Source organism: Maylandia zebra, linkage group LG22 (genome assembly GCF_041146795.1).
Source record: "Maylandia zebra isolate NMK-2024a linkage group LG22, Mzebra_GT3a, whole genome shotgun sequence".
NCBI lineage: Eukaryota > Metazoa > Chordata > Actinopteri > Cichliformes > Cichlidae > Maylandia > Maylandia zebra.
In genome coordinates this window covers 3,740,667-3,761,387 of record NC_135187.1, presented here as the reverse complement: position 1 = coordinate 3,761,387, position 20,721 = coordinate 3,740,667, and the positions used below count along the sequence as shown (strand labels likewise).

The 20,721-nt window shown below is 39.8% G+C and overlaps 1 protein-coding gene across 1 annotated transcript; it reads left to right on the top strand.

The window, feature by feature from the left end:
- Window positions 1–2,254: 2,254 nt before the first annotated feature.
- On the top strand, window positions 2,255–14,451 carry LOC143414776 (immunoglobulin lambda-like polypeptide 5). Its single transcript, XM_076879607.1, has 4 exons — window positions 2,255–2,346; window positions 2,823–3,033; window positions 13,158–13,239; window positions 13,970–14,451. The coding sequence occupies exons 1-4, from the start codon at window positions 2,255–2,257 to the stop codon at window positions 14,296–14,298; spliced, it is 714 nt and encodes a 237-aa protein (XP_076735722.1). The 3' UTR covers window positions 14,299–14,451.
- The last annotated feature ends 6,270 nt before the right edge of the window (window positions 14,452–20,721 follow it).

Genomic DNA, 20,721 nt, shown 5'->3' with positions numbered 1-20,721 from the left:
CGGCTTCGCCGCTGATCTGCTATCTGGTCCGAGCCAAGGAGACGATCCAAGCCCGGGAGTTGCTGGATTACTCTGCCCACTGCGGCTGCAGCTGCCAGTGGACTGCACGCCTGCCGTTTCTGCTTCGTCCCCACCAGCAGTCCCCGCGCTTGCTGGTTCGGCTTCGTCTCAGTTACGAATCCGTCACCAGCAGCTCCACTATTCGTGGCTCTCATGCTGCCGTGACATTCAGCGTGCCTGACGCCTGCCAAGCCAATGCTATGCAGCTGCGCAGAGTGTGTGTAGCCAAGCCACTGGGGGCTTTTCTGCCATGGCCTCACCAACGACGTCACCGCTTTGTATGCAGTTCGCCACCACAGGCCTCCCCACAACTATTTGATCATGGGCTATTGTGTTGCCGACCTCCGGGTCGTCCTCTGGAGCTTCATTGAAACTTCATTGATTATCATTCTTTTGATTTTTGGGCCATGTGCTTTTTGTATTGGATTGTCTTGGACTAAAGTGCTGTTAACATGTAAGCAGCACAGAATAAATAGTAAAGTCTGTTTTCCAAAAGACGCCTGCACATGTAAACAGGGCCTCAAAAGTGAAGGACATTTAAAAAATATTCAGAGGAAAGGTTCAATTTGTAAAACTTACTTTAGATTTTTAGAAAACTCACTCAGTTAAACACACTTTCAGTGATTCACAATGATGTACAATGCTGACCACAGGATGCAAAAGTTAAACCTGACCACAGCTCAGAATCATTCATCTCTGTTTTAACTTCACATTTGTATATGTTTTGTAGAATAACAGGACAACCTGTGACACTGGACAGACTTGAGTTTCATGCCCTGAACAGGTTTTGTGATGTAGTGTGTAATAACTGCTCCTTATCGTTTTTAACCTGTGTTTGGGAGTACACACAAAATAGTTTTTGATGCAGTTTGAAGTTTAGTGAATGTAGGTTAAAAGTACATTTTAATGTTTAGAGTAGTGCTGTTAGCGTTAATTTTGTTAAAATGACGTTGAAGCCACAACTGCATTAACACTACAAATCTCTCTTAGCGAGTTAACGCAGATCGCCCCGTGCGTTGGCTGCACGGCGTCAACGCATTAGCGCAGTTAGATCGTTAACGTGTTAGTGGCGTGCAGCCCCATGGACAGAGAAGGGCTGCAGCCACTGGGGAGCGCCATATTGCGACCTCCACAGTAACAGGAAGCACGTGACCTCCATGCTAACCGGAAACACGTGATCTCTACAGTAGGTGGAAATGCGTTCCTGCATGGATCATCGTCTGTGGAAACCTTGCAAGTGGATTGTAAAGGTTGGGACAGAGTCTGTCATGTATAAATTTGCCGTTAATAATTATATAATTCTAGGAATCATCTAGTTTGCTTACACTGATTATGTTGGCACTTTGTTAGCGTACAACAACGGTCAGACCCCCGAGGTATCTAAACTTGCAATGTGTGTACTTTTGACACCTCTGGTTAGCTTTTAGTGGTCAGTTTCAAACGTATTAGATTTTTGCTTGTTATTAAACAAATTCACTTCACTACTTTTCTCTATCTGACATCAGTGCACATTGTTCCCTTTACTGCATATTGCACTTTATTTATGTCTCTCATTCCACCTGCATCAACATTGTAACGTTTGTCACAAAGACAAACTTACATTCTGCTCTGTTTTTTATTGCCCAGATGTTAGTTAACCCTAACCCTAACCCTAACCCATAATGACAACAATCAGAGCAACAATCTCCTCTAGTTTCATCCTTTTGTGTCTGTTGTAAAGCTGATATTTCAAACTCTTAAAAGAATAAAAATGCAACGAGGAAACATGTTCTTTGACTCTGTGAGTTTGATCGATGCACATTTAAAAAAGAGAGATTTTGTAACATTTATTAAACCAGACCAAAATAAAAATGTCTACAGACACACCAAGTGTAATGTGTAGTCAACATGGTTAAATATATTCTTATACACACATTTAGTGTTTTCTATAAGATGTTGAGGTCCAACCATAGATTGTCTGTGTGCTCTTCATATTTTCTAGTCTCAAAGCTGTTTCTTGACCTGCATTTTATTCGGACAATATAGATAAAAAATATCCTAATAATTGAAATTAAAGAGCAGGCTGTCATCTGTATGTTTAAACAGAGTCTATTTAAATGAAGATTTACTGAAGTTTGATTAATGAACTATATGTCAGTGAAACTCTGATGAAGCAACAGAGCAGAGAAGAGTCTAGAAGCTGGTGGTGGCAGAGATGAAGCAGGTGGAGACTTACTTGAGGATAATTGTCCAGGATGAGGTGGAGATCAGGAGTCTGAGAGTTAAAGCACTCCTGTCCAGAAACAGGTGTGAACAAAGTACGTGTTCAGGATTATCAATTAATCTAGTGATGTTTTCTAAGTGCTATGTATTGTATTTGGTCGTCTCTTAATTTGTAGCAATATACTCAATGTATATGCTTGTGTGTGTGTCCTCAGTGAACTGTATCAGTCTCTGCAGTAGCTGCATTTGAGTCCTTTCCTGCCTGCTCAGCAGTTTCATGACACCATTTGTTCTTTGACATAAATCATATAAAGTGTCCTTCAAGTCCTTCAGACTTTAAGACAGTTGAACATCTGTGCGTGAATTTGGATCGATGTGTTAGAGTTGAAAGAGTCAAAATTTGGTAAATAAAGCTTGAGAGAAACAACGACACTGTCATATTAGACTCTGTCATTATTTATTCACCAAGGGCTAATGGACTTACAACTCTTCAGTTTAATTTGAAACACGGCATGGAATAATTTACTTGATAGAAATGTGAAATTTTTGACCCATAACAGAGACACCATTAGTGAGGAGCTGCAGCAGGGGAAGGCTACAGTCATGTGTGTGGCCAACAGGGGCTTCCCCTCAGACTGGAGGCTGTCCTGGAAGGTGGATGGAAGTGGCAGCATCAGCTGGGAGGAGAGCAGGAGCCCCGGGGCGCTGCAGAATGACGGCCACTACAGCTGGAGCAGCACCCTGAGGCTCCCTGCAGACCAGTGTTGGGGAGTAACAGAATACATGTACCGCCGTTACGTATCTAAAATACAAAATATGAGTAACTGTATTCCGTTACAGTTACCGTTTAAAAGGTGACATTCAGAATACAGTTACTTTGTTGGAATAAAGGGTTTACACGTCGGTCTTTTCCTGTTTCATATGTTAGGCTGTGCCCTCTCTATTTTTGGTGATTCCAGGCGGGTGGAAACACAAACAAAACACACATCAAGAGGCTGTAATTTCTGTGTCTCAATCTCACGGCCCATTTCACCTCTACTTGTGGCCCGCATAATGACGTGAAGAAATATTTATAAAAAAGACGATTACATGGTAATCATAAATATTTGTGTTTCTGTAGAACTTACAGCAGGATGAATAAGTCATTGGTCTTTTGGGTTTGAGAAAATTGATTCGAGCTTTCATAATCCAAAGATAAAATATTTAATTGATTGCTTTCAATCGTTGCTCGTATCGATATTCTCTGTTTTACAGATAATTAATTGTAGCAATAAAATTCTATTTATAGGATAAATAACTTCTTGCTTAAAAATAAAAATAATAAAAACATTCACAAAATGATGATATTAACATTTATAACATGTATTTATAAAAAAAATATGAAACTATTTTATACAGATAAAATAATGTATGTTTCTGAGCAGCTGTCAGTTCAGATGATCTTTTTTCTCAGTTCCTCTCCAGCTGTGTGAGGTTTTTGTACGGCGTTGTATCACTGTGTGAACGGCCTGAACAAGGAGCCCCAGGGTGGCCAGCAGTAGAGTCAGTGACATCATCATTGTGCTGCTGGTGTGTGAGTGGCTCTGAAAGGCCTGGACAGCCACTGATCAACACTGGCCTCTTAACAGCTGTGAGCAGAGAGGCAGGACACATATGCAAACACACAGAGTCAGTCAGCTGCAGCTGTCATCAACATAAAAGGCTGATTTACTCTTAGTGAGCAGTGAATAATTAAATAATTTATGATATCGAGTGGAGAGAAACAAGTCTGATTTTAAAAAGGGATGACGATTAAAACTGTGTAGTTATTATAAAGTATTGTGTGATTGTTATAGGATAGTACAGTAGCACTTAAGCTGGTACAGTAGGAACTGTTGTGAAACGATGACAAGCAAGAGCAGTGACTATTGTGCTACATTTTTACCTTTTATGAGTCCGTTTACATTTTTTTGCTAAGACCAAAGCTCGTTGATTTTACATTGAGACCTCAAAGGATGACGATGACTTTTAGTCAGATATTTAAAGTGACGTCTTTTTATTTGTGTGTTCTTCAAGTCAGTCTAAGTTGTATGTGTGCTCTATCATAGTTTATTAATGAAGAATGTAAATGATTCATGCAGGCGGTAGGTATTTTCTGTCCTGCAGTTTGCCTCTAGTGGTTGTTTTTGTGTATTTTTACTCTGTAAGATTTAATTAGCCAGAGGCAGTTTCACCTCTGTTAATCTGTTGACATCCATGCCATCACAAGTTGATAAACGGCATCATCTGTAAGTAATATTCTTTGTTATCACTGAGACGACTTGTGTGCATTATTATTTGTTGTGAAGGTGTGATATAGTTTGTAGTTTGAATTTAATTTGAATGCATGTATAACCTAAGCTAGTAAGGTTAAGCTAGCTCATATGCCATGTGGTTTCTTTAACATTTTGATCATGAGCGTGATTTCATTTGATGTTTTATTCGGGCACTCACTAAGCAGATAAATATTGTGCTCATATTTTTGAATATGTGACTTACTGGTGTGTTTGTTATATTGTATATTGATGCAACATCTTTATTGGTTTATTTCTGGTTTTGTCAACAGTTTCACACTTTTTCCTTATTAAATCATCCAACTCAACACATCGGCCTGTTCCTTGGATTTTGATTAAGAGAGTGTTTTTCTGTCTGTATAGCTGAGTCTACTTTCACGAGGTGTGTGTGTGTCTGTGTCTGTGTGTGTGTGTGTGTGTGTGTGTGTGTCCTCAGTGAACTGTATCAGTCTCTGCAGTATCTTCCAGCTGCAGCAGTCACTTCAGTTTCTGTTCAGTCTGACTGAGGGAGGTTTTTGTACGACTGTTTTTCACTGTGTGAACGAATACTGACTGTTAACATTGAATTCACCCAGACAGTAATAAACTGCTGCATCTTCAGCCTGGACTCCACTGATGGTCAGAGTGAAGTCAGAGTTTGATCCACTGCTTGTGAAACGGTCTGGAATCCCTGAGACTTTGTGATTTCCATAGCTAGTGAGCAGTTTAGGACGTTCTCCATCTCTGTGTTGGTACCAGAATTGATCTTCTCCATCATCTACCCTTTGACTCGTTTTGCAGTTGATGCTCACAGTTCCTCCCACAGCAGAGCTCACTGCTCCAGGCTGAGTCACTGTGATCTGTCCTCTGGACTCTGAGGACACAGAGACAAAAACATAAAGCAGCTTCATGGTTTTGTGGGCTTCATTTCAGAGGGACAGATGTTGATAGAGGAGAGGAGTTTGATTCTCTGGACTTTACCTGTGAAGCAGCAGCAGAGGAGAGTCCAGATGAGGACGCAGATCAAAGTCATGTTTTTGATGAGGAGGATTTCTGTGGCTTCTGTTGTGATGAAGGACAGCTGTCAGTCATCCAGTGTTCAACTCTCAGGACTATAAACTCTCCCAGAGCACTGGAGCATGGTGCTGCTGATGCAAAGTGCCTCTCTATGGAAATGAACTGACTTTAACAGGGACTTGCTTCAATCAGCTCGCATGTTTTTTTAATATATTTATCTTAAAGAATGGTTTTCACAATTAAATCCTCTGTCTGGACTCTTGGGGTAACTCTCGACTCTGCATACATTTAGGATTCTAATGCAAACCTCCAGTTTTCTATCTTGTTATTCATTTCTATTCATTTATTTCTTCATTGTAATTCATTGCACACTTTTGTAAGCATTATGAGCAAGCACCAGCTTGTCTTGAAAGGTGCTACATAAATAAAATTTCACTTACTTTTGTCATGTTGTTGAATGATGGATCAGCTAGTTTGTCACAATACTCCACGTGTAACATGTTATATAGATAGCTTTGAAATGAGTAAGCAATATAGAAAAATTACAATAAAGGTTGTGTCATTTTACTAAAGAATGCTTCATATCAGCTGCCAGAATTACACAGGGAACACATTGAATGTTGGAAGTAAGTTTTTACCCTTTAAAATGATAAAAATAATATGTTATATTTGCTTCAGTTGTTGGCTGTTGGGTGAGATTAAAAAGCATCCAAACTTTATTTTGTTGTTTTTCCTGATATCACAGGGAGGCTGACAGAAATTTATGTCTAAATTTGTTTTTGAACTTTTTACCTACTTGCTGTTGATAAACCAGTTCCTTCAATGATTTTTCTTTATATGATCTTCACAGTAAGTTGTGGAAAAACTAAATTTTACATGAATAAAAATTTTTCTGCATCATCTTCCTTGGTTTCAGATTAAGGTTAATTGTATAGTAAATATCTCTGTTTATGCAGAAAATTGTTTTAGTGAGTTGTGTTTGTAAACGAATTCTGGCCAACAAGGGCTTCCCCTCAGACTGGAGTCTGTCCTGGATCGTTGACGGCCGCAGATGCAGCAGCATTGATTGTGAAGTGAGCAGGAGCCCCGGGGTGCAGCAGACAGTCATGAGCTGATTCACTGGGGACATGACGTTGTGTTGTTGTTGTTGTTGTTGTTTAAACTTTGCTACAGCTCTCAGTCTGCAGACTTTTTCAATCTCAGTCTGTTTATTCTTCATCTGTTTGTTGCCTGTTTTATGAACTTGTCTCAAGATTTTACAACAGTAAAGATTTTTCAACAGAACATGTCCTGTTATTTCTACTGTTTGTTATATATGTTTATAAATACATTAACATGGATTTCAAAATAAAAAAAACATTTAACACATTTTATTAAACAACAGTTTTGATCTGGTTACAAACATACTGATTCATTGAAATAAATAAATCAGTTAAAAAAAAAGAAAAAAAGACGTATAATGGATAAATCAACAGGCTAATTAGATTTACTGTGTTAACACAGTAAATCGTGTTTGTTTGTAAATAACTTGTATTCCTATGTATTATCTTGATAACAATGATAATGTTTGTAAAGAAAAATATTATATTTATTAATCATTAATTTTCTCCCTTGATTTTTCACAGCTTATTAAAACTGATTATTTCAACATTTTAATGAATGAAGCAAATATTTTGTGTTGTCAAAAAGGTCGTACCAGTATTGAGATACAACTAATAAACAGCATCAAAGTAAACAATGAAGTAATGTTGCAATTTGTACATTTTCAGACTCAATACAAACTATTTTCTGCCTTTAATGAATATTTTTGATATCAGTATTAGCATTATTGCTATTTGATTGGGGATCAGCCATCTGAAAAGTGTTTGGAGACGCATTGTTTTTACAAGACTTTAAATATTTTTGACTTCATCAAAAATAAAAAAATAAAAACACTAATATTTATTTATTAGAAAACAAAAAGTCCTGGTTTAAATTGATATGATTATGAGATTTGGATATCATTGCATTTTGTGAAAGTTGCCTGAAAAGCTGTGTGTGTGTGTGTGTGTGTGTGTGTGTGTGTGTGTGTGTGTGTGTGTGTGTGTGTCTGTGTGTGTGTGTGTGTGTGTGTGTGTGTCCTCAGTGAACTGTATCAGTCTCTGCAGTATCTTCCAGCTGCAGCAGTCACTTCAGTTTCTGTTCAGTCTGACTGAGGGAGGTTTTTGTACGACTGTTTTTCACTGTGTGAACACCCACTGACTGTTAATGTAGTGAAAACTCTGACAGTAATAAACTGCTGCATCTTCAGCCTGGACTCCACTGATGGTCAGAGTGAAGTCAGAGTTTGATCCACTGCCTGTAAAACGAGCTGGAATCCCTGATTGTCGAGTGCTAGCATAGTAAATGAGCAGTTTAGGAACTCCTCCATCTTTCTGTTGGTACCAGGCTAAACGGTTGGAGCTATAAACATTCTGACTGGTCCTACACTTGATGCTCACAGTTGCTCCCACAGCAGAGCTCACTGCTCCAGGCTGAGTCACTGTGATCTGTCCTCTGGACTCTGAGGACACAGAGACAAAAACATAAAGCAGCTTCATGGTTTTGTGGGCTTCATTTCAGAGGGACAGATGTTGATAGAGGAGAGGAGTTTGATTCTCTGGACTTTACCTGTGAAGCAGCAGCAGAGGAGAGTCCAGATGAGGACGCAGATCAAAGTCATGTTTTTGATGAGGAGGATTTCTGTGGCTTCTGTTGTGATGAAGGACAGCTGTCAGTCATCCAGTGTTCAACTCTCAGGACTATAAACTCTCCCAGAGCACTGGAGCATGGTGCTGCTGATGCAAAGTGCCTCTCTATGGAAATCATCTGACTGACTCACACAGGGACTTGGATCAGTCTGATGATTTCTATCAGTGGATCAATCACTTCATGATAATATTGACCAACAGTGTCCAATTAGACGCATTTGTGTTGAAATTGTTCCTTTGTGAATGTCTGTTATTTAAACCCACTTAATTTTTCTACAACATTATGGTTTTCATACCACTTTAAAGCGCCTTAAAGAAGTTAAACATTTTCCACTTTATAGTTTTACAAAATGACAGAGAAAACTGAAGAAAACTATTTTCAGGAAAATGGATAAAATCAGTACTGTCACTATTATTAAATGAGATCATTTAATTTATGATCATTAGATCATTGAGGGTCACGCGATTATTTTTAAATTCATGATTCACTGTCTTCCTTAGATTTGATTGAACACAAGTTTGACATTTTATCGATTTCAGAGTCAGAGAGCTGATCAGTGAGTTTGTATCACTGTGGTGGACTTTTGGTGGAGCAACAGGCTGGAAGTGAACTGTTAGTAGATTTGAGTCACTCAAAGAACTAAATTCTGTACTTTTATTGATTCATTTTAAAACCCTGATGCTGCTGCTACATTTTGTTGAACTTTACTAATTATATATTCTGACTCTTGGATTTGTTACATTTTGTCTTCAGACAGAGTAATATCTTCTTCACTTCTTCTTTTGTCTCCCTGAAAATGTTTCAGTAGAACTTTTGTCTCTAAAGCAAATATTGTTTGAAGTTTTTAAATTTCAGAGATAATATATTTTACATTTTGTTCACCCTTTGTCAAAGGTTTACTTTTGCATAGCAGAAATAAAAGCACTTAATCAGCATGTTGTCCGAGTTTAACTAATTTAATGAGTTTTCTTTTTTTTTAAATTTAATATCTGTCATTGACGAGAGGCCCTCCAAGAACATAAATCTCCACCAAGGCAGCTCATTCTACTGGCAGTATTTACTTTGAAGGAAATAGTTTTGTATTTTTTTCTTTCTATATTTTGTTTTCTTGGTTTTTAAAATAAATACATTTTAAGAAGTTTGGAGTGCTGTAGAAGTCAGATAAGGGTAGAATGATGGATTTTTACACAAACATTGTATTATTCCTTTATATAGGAGCAGATTGTCAGGGGCATGGGAGAGTCTCGCCATGTTTGGTCATGACACTGCTCCCAGGCGGGGTCCTCTCCAGTTTTCCTTACAGCCGCACCTTTTCACAGTCAGAGGCATTTCATAGAGTGACAAGTTTTCTCGTCATATTTACATCAGGGACATGAGCTCCATGTCAGGAACCAGTCACACGCAGATGACAGGGACAGAGAAGAATTTGATGTTTCAGACATGATCACCTGCACAAAGCCTGCACAACCTGATCCTAAGGCTACGTCCACACTAGCCCGGATAGATTTGAAAACGGCCTTTTCTTCTGAAAATGCTCCGCGTCCACACTAGCGTTTTCAGTCGTTTTCACAGAGTTGTGCGTCCACATTGAAAACGTTCCAGTCCTGCGCAAAAGCGAGTGAGAATTAAAGAATTTGAAGAAAAGCTATCTGGAGCATGTACAAACTGATATTAATCTTTTTTTAGTGCTGTCAAAATTGAGAGCAATCAAAACAAGTGCTGTATAATGCCCTCTGCTATCTTTGTTTAATTGGTCACATGACTGCATCACATGACTAAAATGCGTCATCGTTTTAGAAAGTCGACGTTTTAGAGTGTCCACACTGCGACGGGACAGCTCCGTTTTGAAATGTATGCGTTTTCGAGAGCGTTCTCAAAACTCTCAAAGCCGACGTTTATAGTAGTGCAGAAGCGAGCTGAATGTGTGTTGTCGTTTCAACAATAACGGTTCACAACTTTTCCTTGGTTGCATAACAGTGTACAAGGGGGGCTTATTTTCCACTGTGCCAAAGTTTATTCAAATCAGTCAACAAGTGTGACCCAGCCTTTGTCCGTGTAGGCTTTAGAAATTTAGGGAAAAGGCTATCTTCAGGTTCTCAGGACATGCAAAAAGTCAGTTACATATCCATGCCATTAACATCTTTGTTCAAAAAGAGAATACTGTTGTCACAAACAAGGATGCAGTGGACTCGAGAGCAGACTCAATTGCTCGAACTATGTACAATTTATTTGAAGGAAAAAGGTACTTAATAAACAAGGCTGGGTCTAACAGAAACTATTCGCAGGAACTGAAGGAGACCAGAGGACGGGAAAACAGACGTGGAACACAAAGAGAACACGGGCGGGAACTTCTGCAAACACAGGAAAGAGGTTTTACTGATCTGGTAAACAATTAAAGGGCTGAGGTGAGTGGTACTAGTGGAGAGTCTTGTGCTTACTTGAAAACACCGACTATTAGGCAGAGGAGGGGTTGCCGTGGGAGCATCCCAGGGATGGCTGAGAATGTGGGGAAGCTGGTCCAGGTTCCAGGGTGTCCAGGGGAGAGGGATCCACCGTTGAAGTACGGGCTGGAGGGCAGGCTGAGGAGAAGGTGAGTGTGTAGTCCTAGGGTTCTAGGCAGACTGGAGAACGGAGTGGAAACAGAGCACGACGGGTGATGTATCTGGAGAACACAGGAGAACACATTTACCCACGGTCCAGACAAACAGAGTCCAAACACAGTGGAGGCTAGTTTACCACTAGTGGTAGCAGGACGAACTGGCGAGGAGTGGCAGGCAGCGCTGGCTTGAAAACCCTCCAGATGGAGGCCCAGGAATTGGAAGCAGGTGATGAGCTGGCCAACTCCACCCCAGGGGACGGGCAACAGGAACCTGGACCACACCCGACCAGACACTCCCACGGCATATGACAACTGTAGCTTCACAGCTTTCTTCAGCTGTTGCCAGATAAAAGGAGGAAGCAAGTTATGGATTATTGAAGACTGTAGGCTCCATCAAATACTTAGCTTGGCAAGGTTTAGCTCTACGACTCAAGACTCAAGAAGTTTATTGTCATTTCGTATGGTGTTACCCGGGCTGAAACAAAATACTGTTTCTCACCAGCCTCTACAGTGCAATAAACAATACAGTTTAAAAAGAATACGTTTAAAAAAGAGCAGCAATAAATAATAAAAAAGGCAGTAATAAACTGCAACAATATAGATAGGGATAAATAACATAAAATCTAAATTCTAAAACAAACTCATTCAGGTAGGTAGCAGCAGTCCTTTCACAGAAGGTCATGTAGGTGTAGTTGTTGGTATAGTTTATTGGTGTCAATACATTGATATAAATGATTGAATAGAAAAAACAAATACGCAGAGTTGCCATGTGGAATTTCTTCCATCTGGCAATAATTTCCTTTGGCATTAATAAAGTATTCTGATTCTGATTCTGAATACAGCAGTGGAGAGCCGACAGGCAAACATTCCGGTGGGCCTCTGGCATTTAAAACAAACCTATTTATTTATTTAGAGAAAAAGAAGAAGAAGGTTGAACTTTTTTGATGTCAATAAAAAAAGTTGATAAAGGCCGGCACATGGATGTGGAGAGAAATGCAGATTCAATCACAGGAAGTCAGGATAAAGTTCACTCAGAAGCTTTATTATGCAACACAATAATAAACAATGGCACTGGAGATGATTTCTTAGTGTGGGGATCACAAAAGTGAAGGTTTTGGCAGGTGGAGTGGGGGTCGCTCCAGTGGGAGTGATGTTGGCTGAGTGAGCTGGATGGATGAGTGTACTGAGCTCAACATGATTAATCCAGTGATGAAGAACAGTTGAAGGCAGGAGAGCAGACAGGTGATGAAACATGAGCCTGAGAACATGAAGCAGCGTGAGCATGACCTGCGTACAGGTCGGTATGCAAACTGCTGATAATGTGACTGGTGGATCTGAGAAGCTCCTGAGAGCACAAGGAGAACAAGGAAAGGTAAACACAGCACGAGACGTAAAGGCAGCCTGTTACTAACATGTTTTGAGCAGACGGACCAGCAAAGAAGAGATGCTGATGCTGGTCTTAAACACTGCCGCTTGTCCTGGATCACAATCAGGTGAGCATGGCAGGTGTGCTGACGAGGGCTCCGCCCAGAGGTGGAAGCACAGAGACATCATGGAAAAACACAGCCAGCTCCCCCTGACCATGACACTTTTAATGCCCATTTATAGAAAGTCATTTCTTGAACTGCTGGATCAGTGTTTTATTTATAAATACCTGCTCCAAAACCACGGAGGTCAGGCAGAGAGACACTCTGAAAATGAAGGACAAAAACATTATTATCCATCCTGAACGTGTTTTGTCATCTGAGTTCAGGAAGTTGTTCTCAGGTCACCGTTACCTTGAACCTCAGTGTAGAACAAACAGAAACTTCAAATCCTTCATTCCCTCAGCTGTTAGATTCCTGAACGCTGACAGGAGTCGTTTAGATGAATGTTTCTGTGATTCTTCATTTTCAGACATTTACCCTTCATATTCTGTTTATTTATTTTGAACATTTTTGTTCATTTTGATGTATTTATTTACTTTTTCCTTGACCTCATTGCTTGTTTATCTCTGCCTTGACGTGCAACAGTGCTTGTGATTATTGTTTAAAGAGTGTAGGCTGTGTGAGTTTGACCGTGTGAGCAGGTAGTGTGGGAAAGCTGCAAACAAACTTTGGAATTAATAAAATTATCTGAACTGTGAATCTAATTTTAAAAATGCAATTTATAAAAGCATGTTGCACTGTTTGTTTTTTATTTTTATAACATTATGCAAACAGTGAATGATTTTGTTGAGTTTGTTTGTCTCAGAGTCAGAGAGCCGTGTCTCTCTACAGTCAGAGGTTTTTGTACGGCGCCTCAATGAGTTTGTATCACTGTGGTACACGTTCGGTGGAGGAACCAGACTGGATGTTAACTGTAAGTACATTTCACTCATTTATGAAGCTCAAACTTGTATCATTAAGGTTCATTTCATTTCCTTCTACATAAATACTTCATGTTTCTCATAAATATAAAATCTAATATCAGTGTAAATTTTGAATTCAGACTAAAATCGTCTTGTGCATTTATTTTTACTGGAAATTAAACTTTCAAAAGTTTTTTTTTTCTTGAAGGAAAGTAGAAAACGTTTATATATTTTACATTTCCATAAAAGTTTTGTCTTCAACCTTTTGCTGCAAATAATGTGACATCCATCTAAAATTAATAGTTCTTAAATATTTAACATTATTAACGACACATTAACAGTTTGATGTCTGAGGTTTGCTGATTTTATGGATTTTAATGTGTGAGTAAGTACAGTTATCTTTATTGTTCCAAATAGAGCAAAAAAAGGTCTATGCTTTTTTCTGTTTTACATACAATTGTTTATGACAAGTTTATGAGAAAAATCTGACATGTTAATTTCTTTTTTTTTTTTCTAATTATAAAACTAATAAATAATACAAACATAACGCACATGAGTACATCAGAAGTCAAAGAAACGCTTTAATATTTTTATCTTTGGTACTGAAACTCGTCTGTTGCCATGGTTCAGCAGTGAAGCCTGTCTGTTACCATGGGTACCAATCTCAGATAGAGAAGTGAAACAGCTGAAGAGCAGTTTCAACTCCCAGTTTCTCTAACATCTCTCTCTCTCTCTCTGCAGTGGGTCGAGTCCCCCCCTCCCTGACCGTGCTGGCGCCCTCTAGTGAGGAGCTGCAGCAGGGGAAGGCTACAGTCATGTGTGTGGCCAACAAGGGCTTCCCCTCAGACTGGAGGCTGTCCTGGAAGGTGGATGGAAGAAGCAGCATCAGCTGGGAGGAGAGCAGGAGCCCCGGGGCGCTGCAGAATGACGGCCACTACAGCTGGAGCAGCACCCTGAGGCTCCCTGCAGACCAGTGGGAGAAGGTGGGCTCTGTGACCTGTGAGGCCACCCAGGGCTCCCACACTCCACTCTCAGAGACTCTGATGACAGACCAGTGTTCCCAGTCCTGAGCTGACTCACTGGGACTCTGATACTGGCTTTAGTCTGCAGCTTCTCTCAGTCTGCTCCCTCTGTGTCTGTATTGCTTTGATAGTTTTCATGTTTTCATGCTTGTGGCACTGTTGATGGTTTTAATACTTCAAATAAAAACTGAGGTCTTCAAATAGTGGTTTTCATGTGTTTCCATTCAGCTGCTCTTCTGTCTGATAATCATCCTTCAGGTTCAGCAGTGATGCTTCCATACACTGAAAATCTCTGCTTCAGTAACTTTGACTGAGAGAATCACATGTGCTGTATCACATCAGAGTGTAAATGTAAAAAAATGAAAACAACTAAAAAAAAGAAAACAAAAAGCAATAAGTTAAAAATAGAATCACAGCCAACAGCTGCTCCCTGTTATAAATAGTTTTAAAGTCTTTTGCAGCTGCATTATTTTCCATCATGTTGGATTTTGTGATGATCTTTGCTGTTGGGTGTAGAAGAAGTAGAAAACATGGTGACAGATTATTGTAACCTGCATGTGACCCATGATGAGACCCGTCCTGGTTTTCTTCAAAGTCAGAATTGATAAAATAACCCAAAGAAAAACTAAACTTTCTTTATCAACATAGGAGACACTAAAAATGTCTCTTTCAGAACATCAGTGCAGGTTAAAAAGTGTAAATGTCAGAATAATTTATGTCACAAAGATGAAGTTAAAGACTTGATGAACTAAACTTTAAATCTTCAGATCAAATCATGTGAAATATTTCTGTGACCAAGAATGTAGCTGAGCAATCTACATACATACATATATCAGTACTGCAGTTTACTAAAATATTCTCATTTAATAACTACTTCCTAGTTTGAATATTTACAGGAGAGTTTCTTCATCACAGATCTGACTCACAGTATCAACTGTTTTGTGTTTCACATGTTCTTCTGTGCGAGCTCGTCAGGATGGACACAAGTCTGATGTTTTGAGTCAAACCCACATAAACATTACTGTGTGTGTGTGTGTGTGTGTGTGTGTGTGTGTGTGTATGTGTGTGTGTGTGTGTGTGTGTGTGTGTGTGTGTGTGTGTGTGTCCTCAGTGCAGCAGTCACTTCAGTTTCTGTTCAGTCTGACTGAGGGAGGTTTTTGTACGACTGTTTTTCACTGTGTGAACACATACTGACTGTTAGGAAAGTGAAAACTCTGACAGTAATAAACTGCTGCATCTTCAGCCTGGACTCCACTGATGGTCAGAGTGAAGTCAGAGTTTGATCCACTGCCTGTAAAACGAGCTGGAATCCCTGATTGTCGATTGCTAGCAACATAAATGAGCAGTTTAGGAACTCCTCCATCTTTCTGTTGGTACCAGTGTAAATAGTATTTGCTATAAACATCCTGACTGGTCCGACACTTGATGCTCACAGTTCCTCCCACAGCAGAGCTCACTGCTCCAGGCTGAGTCACTGTGATCTGTCCTCTGGACTCTGAGGACACAGAGACAAAAACATAAAGCAGCTTCATGGTTTTGTGGGCTTCATTTCAGAGGGACAGATGTTGATAGAGGAGAGGAGTTTGATTCTCTGGACTTTACCTGTGAAGCAGCAGCAGAGGAGAGTCCAGATGAGGACGCAGATCAAAGTCATGTTTTTGATGAGGAGGATTTCTGTGGCTTCTGTTGTGATGAAGGACAGCTGTCAGTCATCCAGTGTTCAACTCTCAGGACTATAAACTCTCCCAGAGCACTGGAGCATGGTGCTGCTGATGCAAAGTGCCTCTCTATGGAAATGAACTGACTGACACACACATTGAATGACTTTGTCTGTTTTTTTGTTTTATAATGTTGTTTTTCTTTGCATTTCATGTTTATTATTGTGTGCATGAGAAACACAAATCAGCAGTTAATGTCAAATTACTGATCCCTGAGCTTTCTGAAGCTGATCAGTGTCTTCATCTGTATGCTAGTTTATATTATATTAGGTGGAGGTAATTATGGTGAACAAAGCTGAGGTACAGTGTTAATGTCCAATGATTTTCTCATTTTCTTTAACAACTCTCGATCTTGATATTTTTGGTCAGATAAAGATGTGGGGAACATAATAGCATATAGATCTGTCTCTCTTATTATTGTTTTCTTTTATTATTTTCATACGGTAAACCTTCGTTCTATGAATAGATTCTGATTCCATCGGTCAGCTCTCTGACAGCACTTCCATTCTCCAGATCCTTCCTCAGGTTCATTTGTACAGCAGGATGCTCTTCCTTACTGCAGCGAAATCATGAAGGACAGCTGTCTTCAACATAACATCGTATTTTCCTCTCACTGATTCCTGATTAAATAAATCATTCATGGCATCTTCATAAAGAACACAAGTTTTAAAAACATTTTAGACACATTTTTAACAAAGATGGTTTTAACTGTGTGTCTTTTAGACCTGAAGAAGCTTCTTGGATGAGAGGTGAAACATCTTCAAGAAACTTAAAGAAGTCCAGTTTGTTTCTTTCTAAGCTCCTTACACGACCATGATCTGGATGACTGAGGACCTGCACAGACTGTTTTTCTGAGTTTCTCCATCATAGCAGAACATCATTGTGGTGAACCTGGCTGCATGCTGAAGCAAAGTTTCCACAGAGAGTCTCACCCTGAACAAGGAGCCCCGGCGTGTCCAGCAGTAGAGTCAGTGACTCTTCACTTTTACTAAGTGACGATATTTTAAAACACAGCAGAAGATTTATTTTGAATTCATGTTGGTGAAACTCCATCTGCTGAAGAAAATCACAAGTTTTGACTGAAGTCTTCACACCTCCACAGTGTTTTGTCAACTTCTGTTTACAAGGTCAAACTGAAACAATTATTGTTGTTGCATTTGTTCAATGATTTTCTTTACTGTTCAGAGAGTGTGATCACTTATGATTTAGTAGTTTACAATAATAACAATATCCCTATAATAACATAATAATTATGTGAATATCTAAGGTTTAATATAGGCCCAAATGTGTGTTATCTTTTAATTACCATAGCATTGGGTTTTCTTCCATCATGACAGTTTTTACATTTGCAGTAATATTTTAGATTAGGTTTGTGTAAATGTTTATCATGCAGATATGTTGATTTTTATTATTTAGTCCAGCTGAGAGACTGTATAACAAATACAAAGATGTCTGTTATTGTCTGTTTCAGTGCAAAGATGAAGTCAGACACACAGAAACTGTGACACACTGGGTTGTTTGACTTGTTGACCAATCAGACAGGATGGTCAGTGTCAGGGTCGTTACTAAAAAGAGTACAACATAAGCCTGAGGCTACAGCCCCACGCACTGACGTGAATCCCTGTTCTGATAAAGACGTACATATGATCTTTCTTTTAATATTAAGATAACATGATTTGTTCTGAGTGATCACTAATGTCATTAAACAATTCAGTCTTGAGCTGAGTGATCTCTTCCAGGATGACAAGAAGCACTAGAGACCAATGAATATTTGAATGAGAATAAAAATGATGTGATTCTCGTGTTTTCTACAGTCCCCTGAGCTCGACACAGTTGAACATCTCTGGAAGATTTTGGAGCAATGTGTTCGATAGAGGTCTCTACATGTTTTTAGACAATGGCTATGGGCTGAAATTGTGGTCATAAATATTTTGTACTTGTAAATAAAGTGCGTAGTTGTGAACTGAGTTTTGTAACCTTGTAAACCAAAATATGTGAAACTTTTATGTTTGTGCATCTACAGATACACCCTGGTTGCCGCCTCTAAAACTGCCTTACAAACAAAAAAATTTAACTCATCCTCCCCCACATTCATATCAATCCTTTGCATTTCTTCATCACTAACTATTCTAAATGTATCCCAATCAGCATCACTAAAACACCACTTCTTCACCCCCCTTATTTCCTGTTTCTCTATACTCAACTCAATCGCTGTCATTATACAGGGGGTGCAGAATTATTGGGCAAATGAGTGTTTTGTCCACATCATCCTCTTCATGCATGTTGTCTTACTCCAAGCTGTATAGGCTCGAAAGCCTACTACCAATTAAGCATATTAGGTGATGTGCATCTCTGTAATGAGAAGGGGTGTGGTCTAATGACATCAACACCCTATATCAGGTGTGCATAATTATTAGGCAACTTCCTTTCCTTTGGCAAAATGGGTCAAAAGAAGGACTTGACAGGCTCAGAAAAGTCAAAAATAGTGAGATATCTTGCAGAGGGATGCAGCAGTCTCAAAATTGAAAAGCTTCTGAAGCGTGATCATCGAACAATCAAGCGTTTCATTCAAAATAGTCAACAGGGTCGCAAGAAGCGTGTGGAAAAACCAAGGCGCACAATAACTGCCCATGAACTGAGAAAAGTCAAGCGTGCAGCTGCCAAGATGCCACTTGCCACCAGTTTGGCCATATTTCAGAGCTGCAACATCACTGGAGTGCCCAAAAGCACAAGGTGTGCAATACTCAGAGACATGGCCAAGGTAAGAAAGGCTGAAAGACGACCACCACTGAACAAGACACACAAGCTGAAACGTCAAGACTGGGCCAAGAAATATCTCAAGACTGGTTTTTCTAAGGTTTTATGGACTGATGAAATGAGAGTGAGTCTTGATGGGCCAGATGGATGGGCCCGTGGCTGGATTGGTAAAGGGCAGAGAGCTCCAGTCCGGCTCAGACGCCAGCAAGGTGGAGGTGGAGTACTGGTTTGGGCTGGTATCATCAAAGATGAGCTTGTGGGGCCTTTTCGGGTTGAGGATGGAGTCAAGCTCAACTCCCAGTCCTACTGCCAGTTTCTGGAAGACACCTTCTTCAAGCAGTGGTACAGGAAGAAGTCTGCATCCTTCAAGAAAAACATGATTTTCATGCAGGACAATGCTCCATCACACGCGTCCAAGTACTCCACAGCGTGGCTGGCAAGAAAGGGTATAAAAGAAGAAAAACTAATGACATGGCCTCCTTGTTCACCTGATCTGAACCCCATTGAGAACCTGTGGTCCATCATCAAATGTGAGATTTACAAGGAGGGAAAACAGTACACCTCTCTGAACAGTGTCTGGGAGGCTGTGGTTGCTGCTGCACGCAATGTTGATGGTGAACAGATCAAAACACTGACAGAATCCATGGATGGCAGGCTTTTGAGTGTCCTTGCAGAGAAAGGTGGCTATATTGGTCGCTGATTTGTTTTTGTTTTCTTTTTGAATGTCAGAAATGTATATTTGTGAATGTGGAGATGTTATATTGGTGTCACTGGTAAAAATAAATAATTGAAATGGGTATATATTTGTTTTTCGTTAAGTTGCCTAATAATTATGCACAGTAATAGTCACCTGCACACACAGATATCCCCCTAAAATAGCTACAACTAAAAACAAACTAAAAACTACTTCCAAAAACATTCAGCTTTGATATTAATGAGTTTTTTGGGTTCATTGAGAACATGGTTGTTGTTCAATGATAAAATCATTCCTCAAAAATACAACTTGCCTAATAATTCTGCACTCCCTGTATAACTATTCGACTTGTTGAACATGTTGACTGATTTTTACTTAATCGTTAGGGAAAAGAGAAAAAGAAACTATTTTTAGATTGGAAGCAAACGTGTGTGTGTGTGTGTGTGTGTGTGTGTGTGTGTGTGTGTGTGTGTGTGTGTGTGTGTGTGTGTGTCCTCAGTGAACTGTATCAGTCTCTGCAGTATCTTCCAGCTGCAGCAGTCACTTCAGTTTCTGTTCAGTCTGACTGAGGGAGGTTTTTGTACGACTGTTTTTCACTGTGTGAACACATCTTTACTGTTGATAACATGATAACTCTGACAGTAATAAACTGCTGCATCTTCAGCCTGGACTCCACTGATGGTCAGAATGAAGTCAGAGTTTGATCCACTGCCTGTAAAACGAGCTGGACATTCTGATTTTTTATAAGAAGCACTACTAATAAGTAGTTTAGGAGGCCCAACGTTTCTCTGTTGATACCAGGCTAAACGGTGGTAGCTGCCATCTACATAAACATCCTGACTGGTCCTACATATGATGCTCACAGTTCCTCCCACAGCAGAGCTCACTGCTCCAGGCTGAGTCACTGTGATCTGTCCTCTGGACTCTGAGGACACAGAGACAAAAACATAAAGCAGCTTCATGGTTTTGTGGGCTTCATTTCAGAGGGACAGATGTTGATAGAGGAGAGGAGTTTGATTCTCTGGACTTTACCTGTGAAGCAGCAGCAGAGGAGAGTCCAGATGAGGACGCAGATCAAAGTCATGTTTTTGATGAGGAGGATTTCTGTGGCTTCTGTTGTGATGAAGGACAGCTGTCAGTCATCCAGTGTTCAACTCTCAGGACTATAAACTCTCCCAGAGCACTGGAGCATGGTGCTGCTGATGCAAAGTGCCTCTCTATGGAAATCATCTGACTCTATCAGAGAATTGGATCAGTCAGCTCACATGTTTTTGAATAAAATTATTTTAAAGAATGATCTGG

What these genes read in the sequence shown, in the direction of transcription:
- LOC143414776 (XM_076879607.1), top strand. Translation starts at nt 2,255, where the DNA reads ATGAAGCAGGTGGAGACTTACTTGAGGATAATTGTCCAGGATGAGGTG. An exon ending in GCACTCCTGTCCAGAAACAG is followed by an intron (nt 2,347 to 2,822) that starts GTGTGAACAAAG and finishes GACCCATAACAG; the next exon opens with AGACACCATTAGTGAGGAGC. An exon ending in AACCAGACTGGATGTTAACT is followed by an intron (nt 13,240 to 13,969) that starts GTAAGTACATTT and finishes CTCTCTCTGCAG; the next exon opens with TGGGTCGAGTCCCCCCCTCC.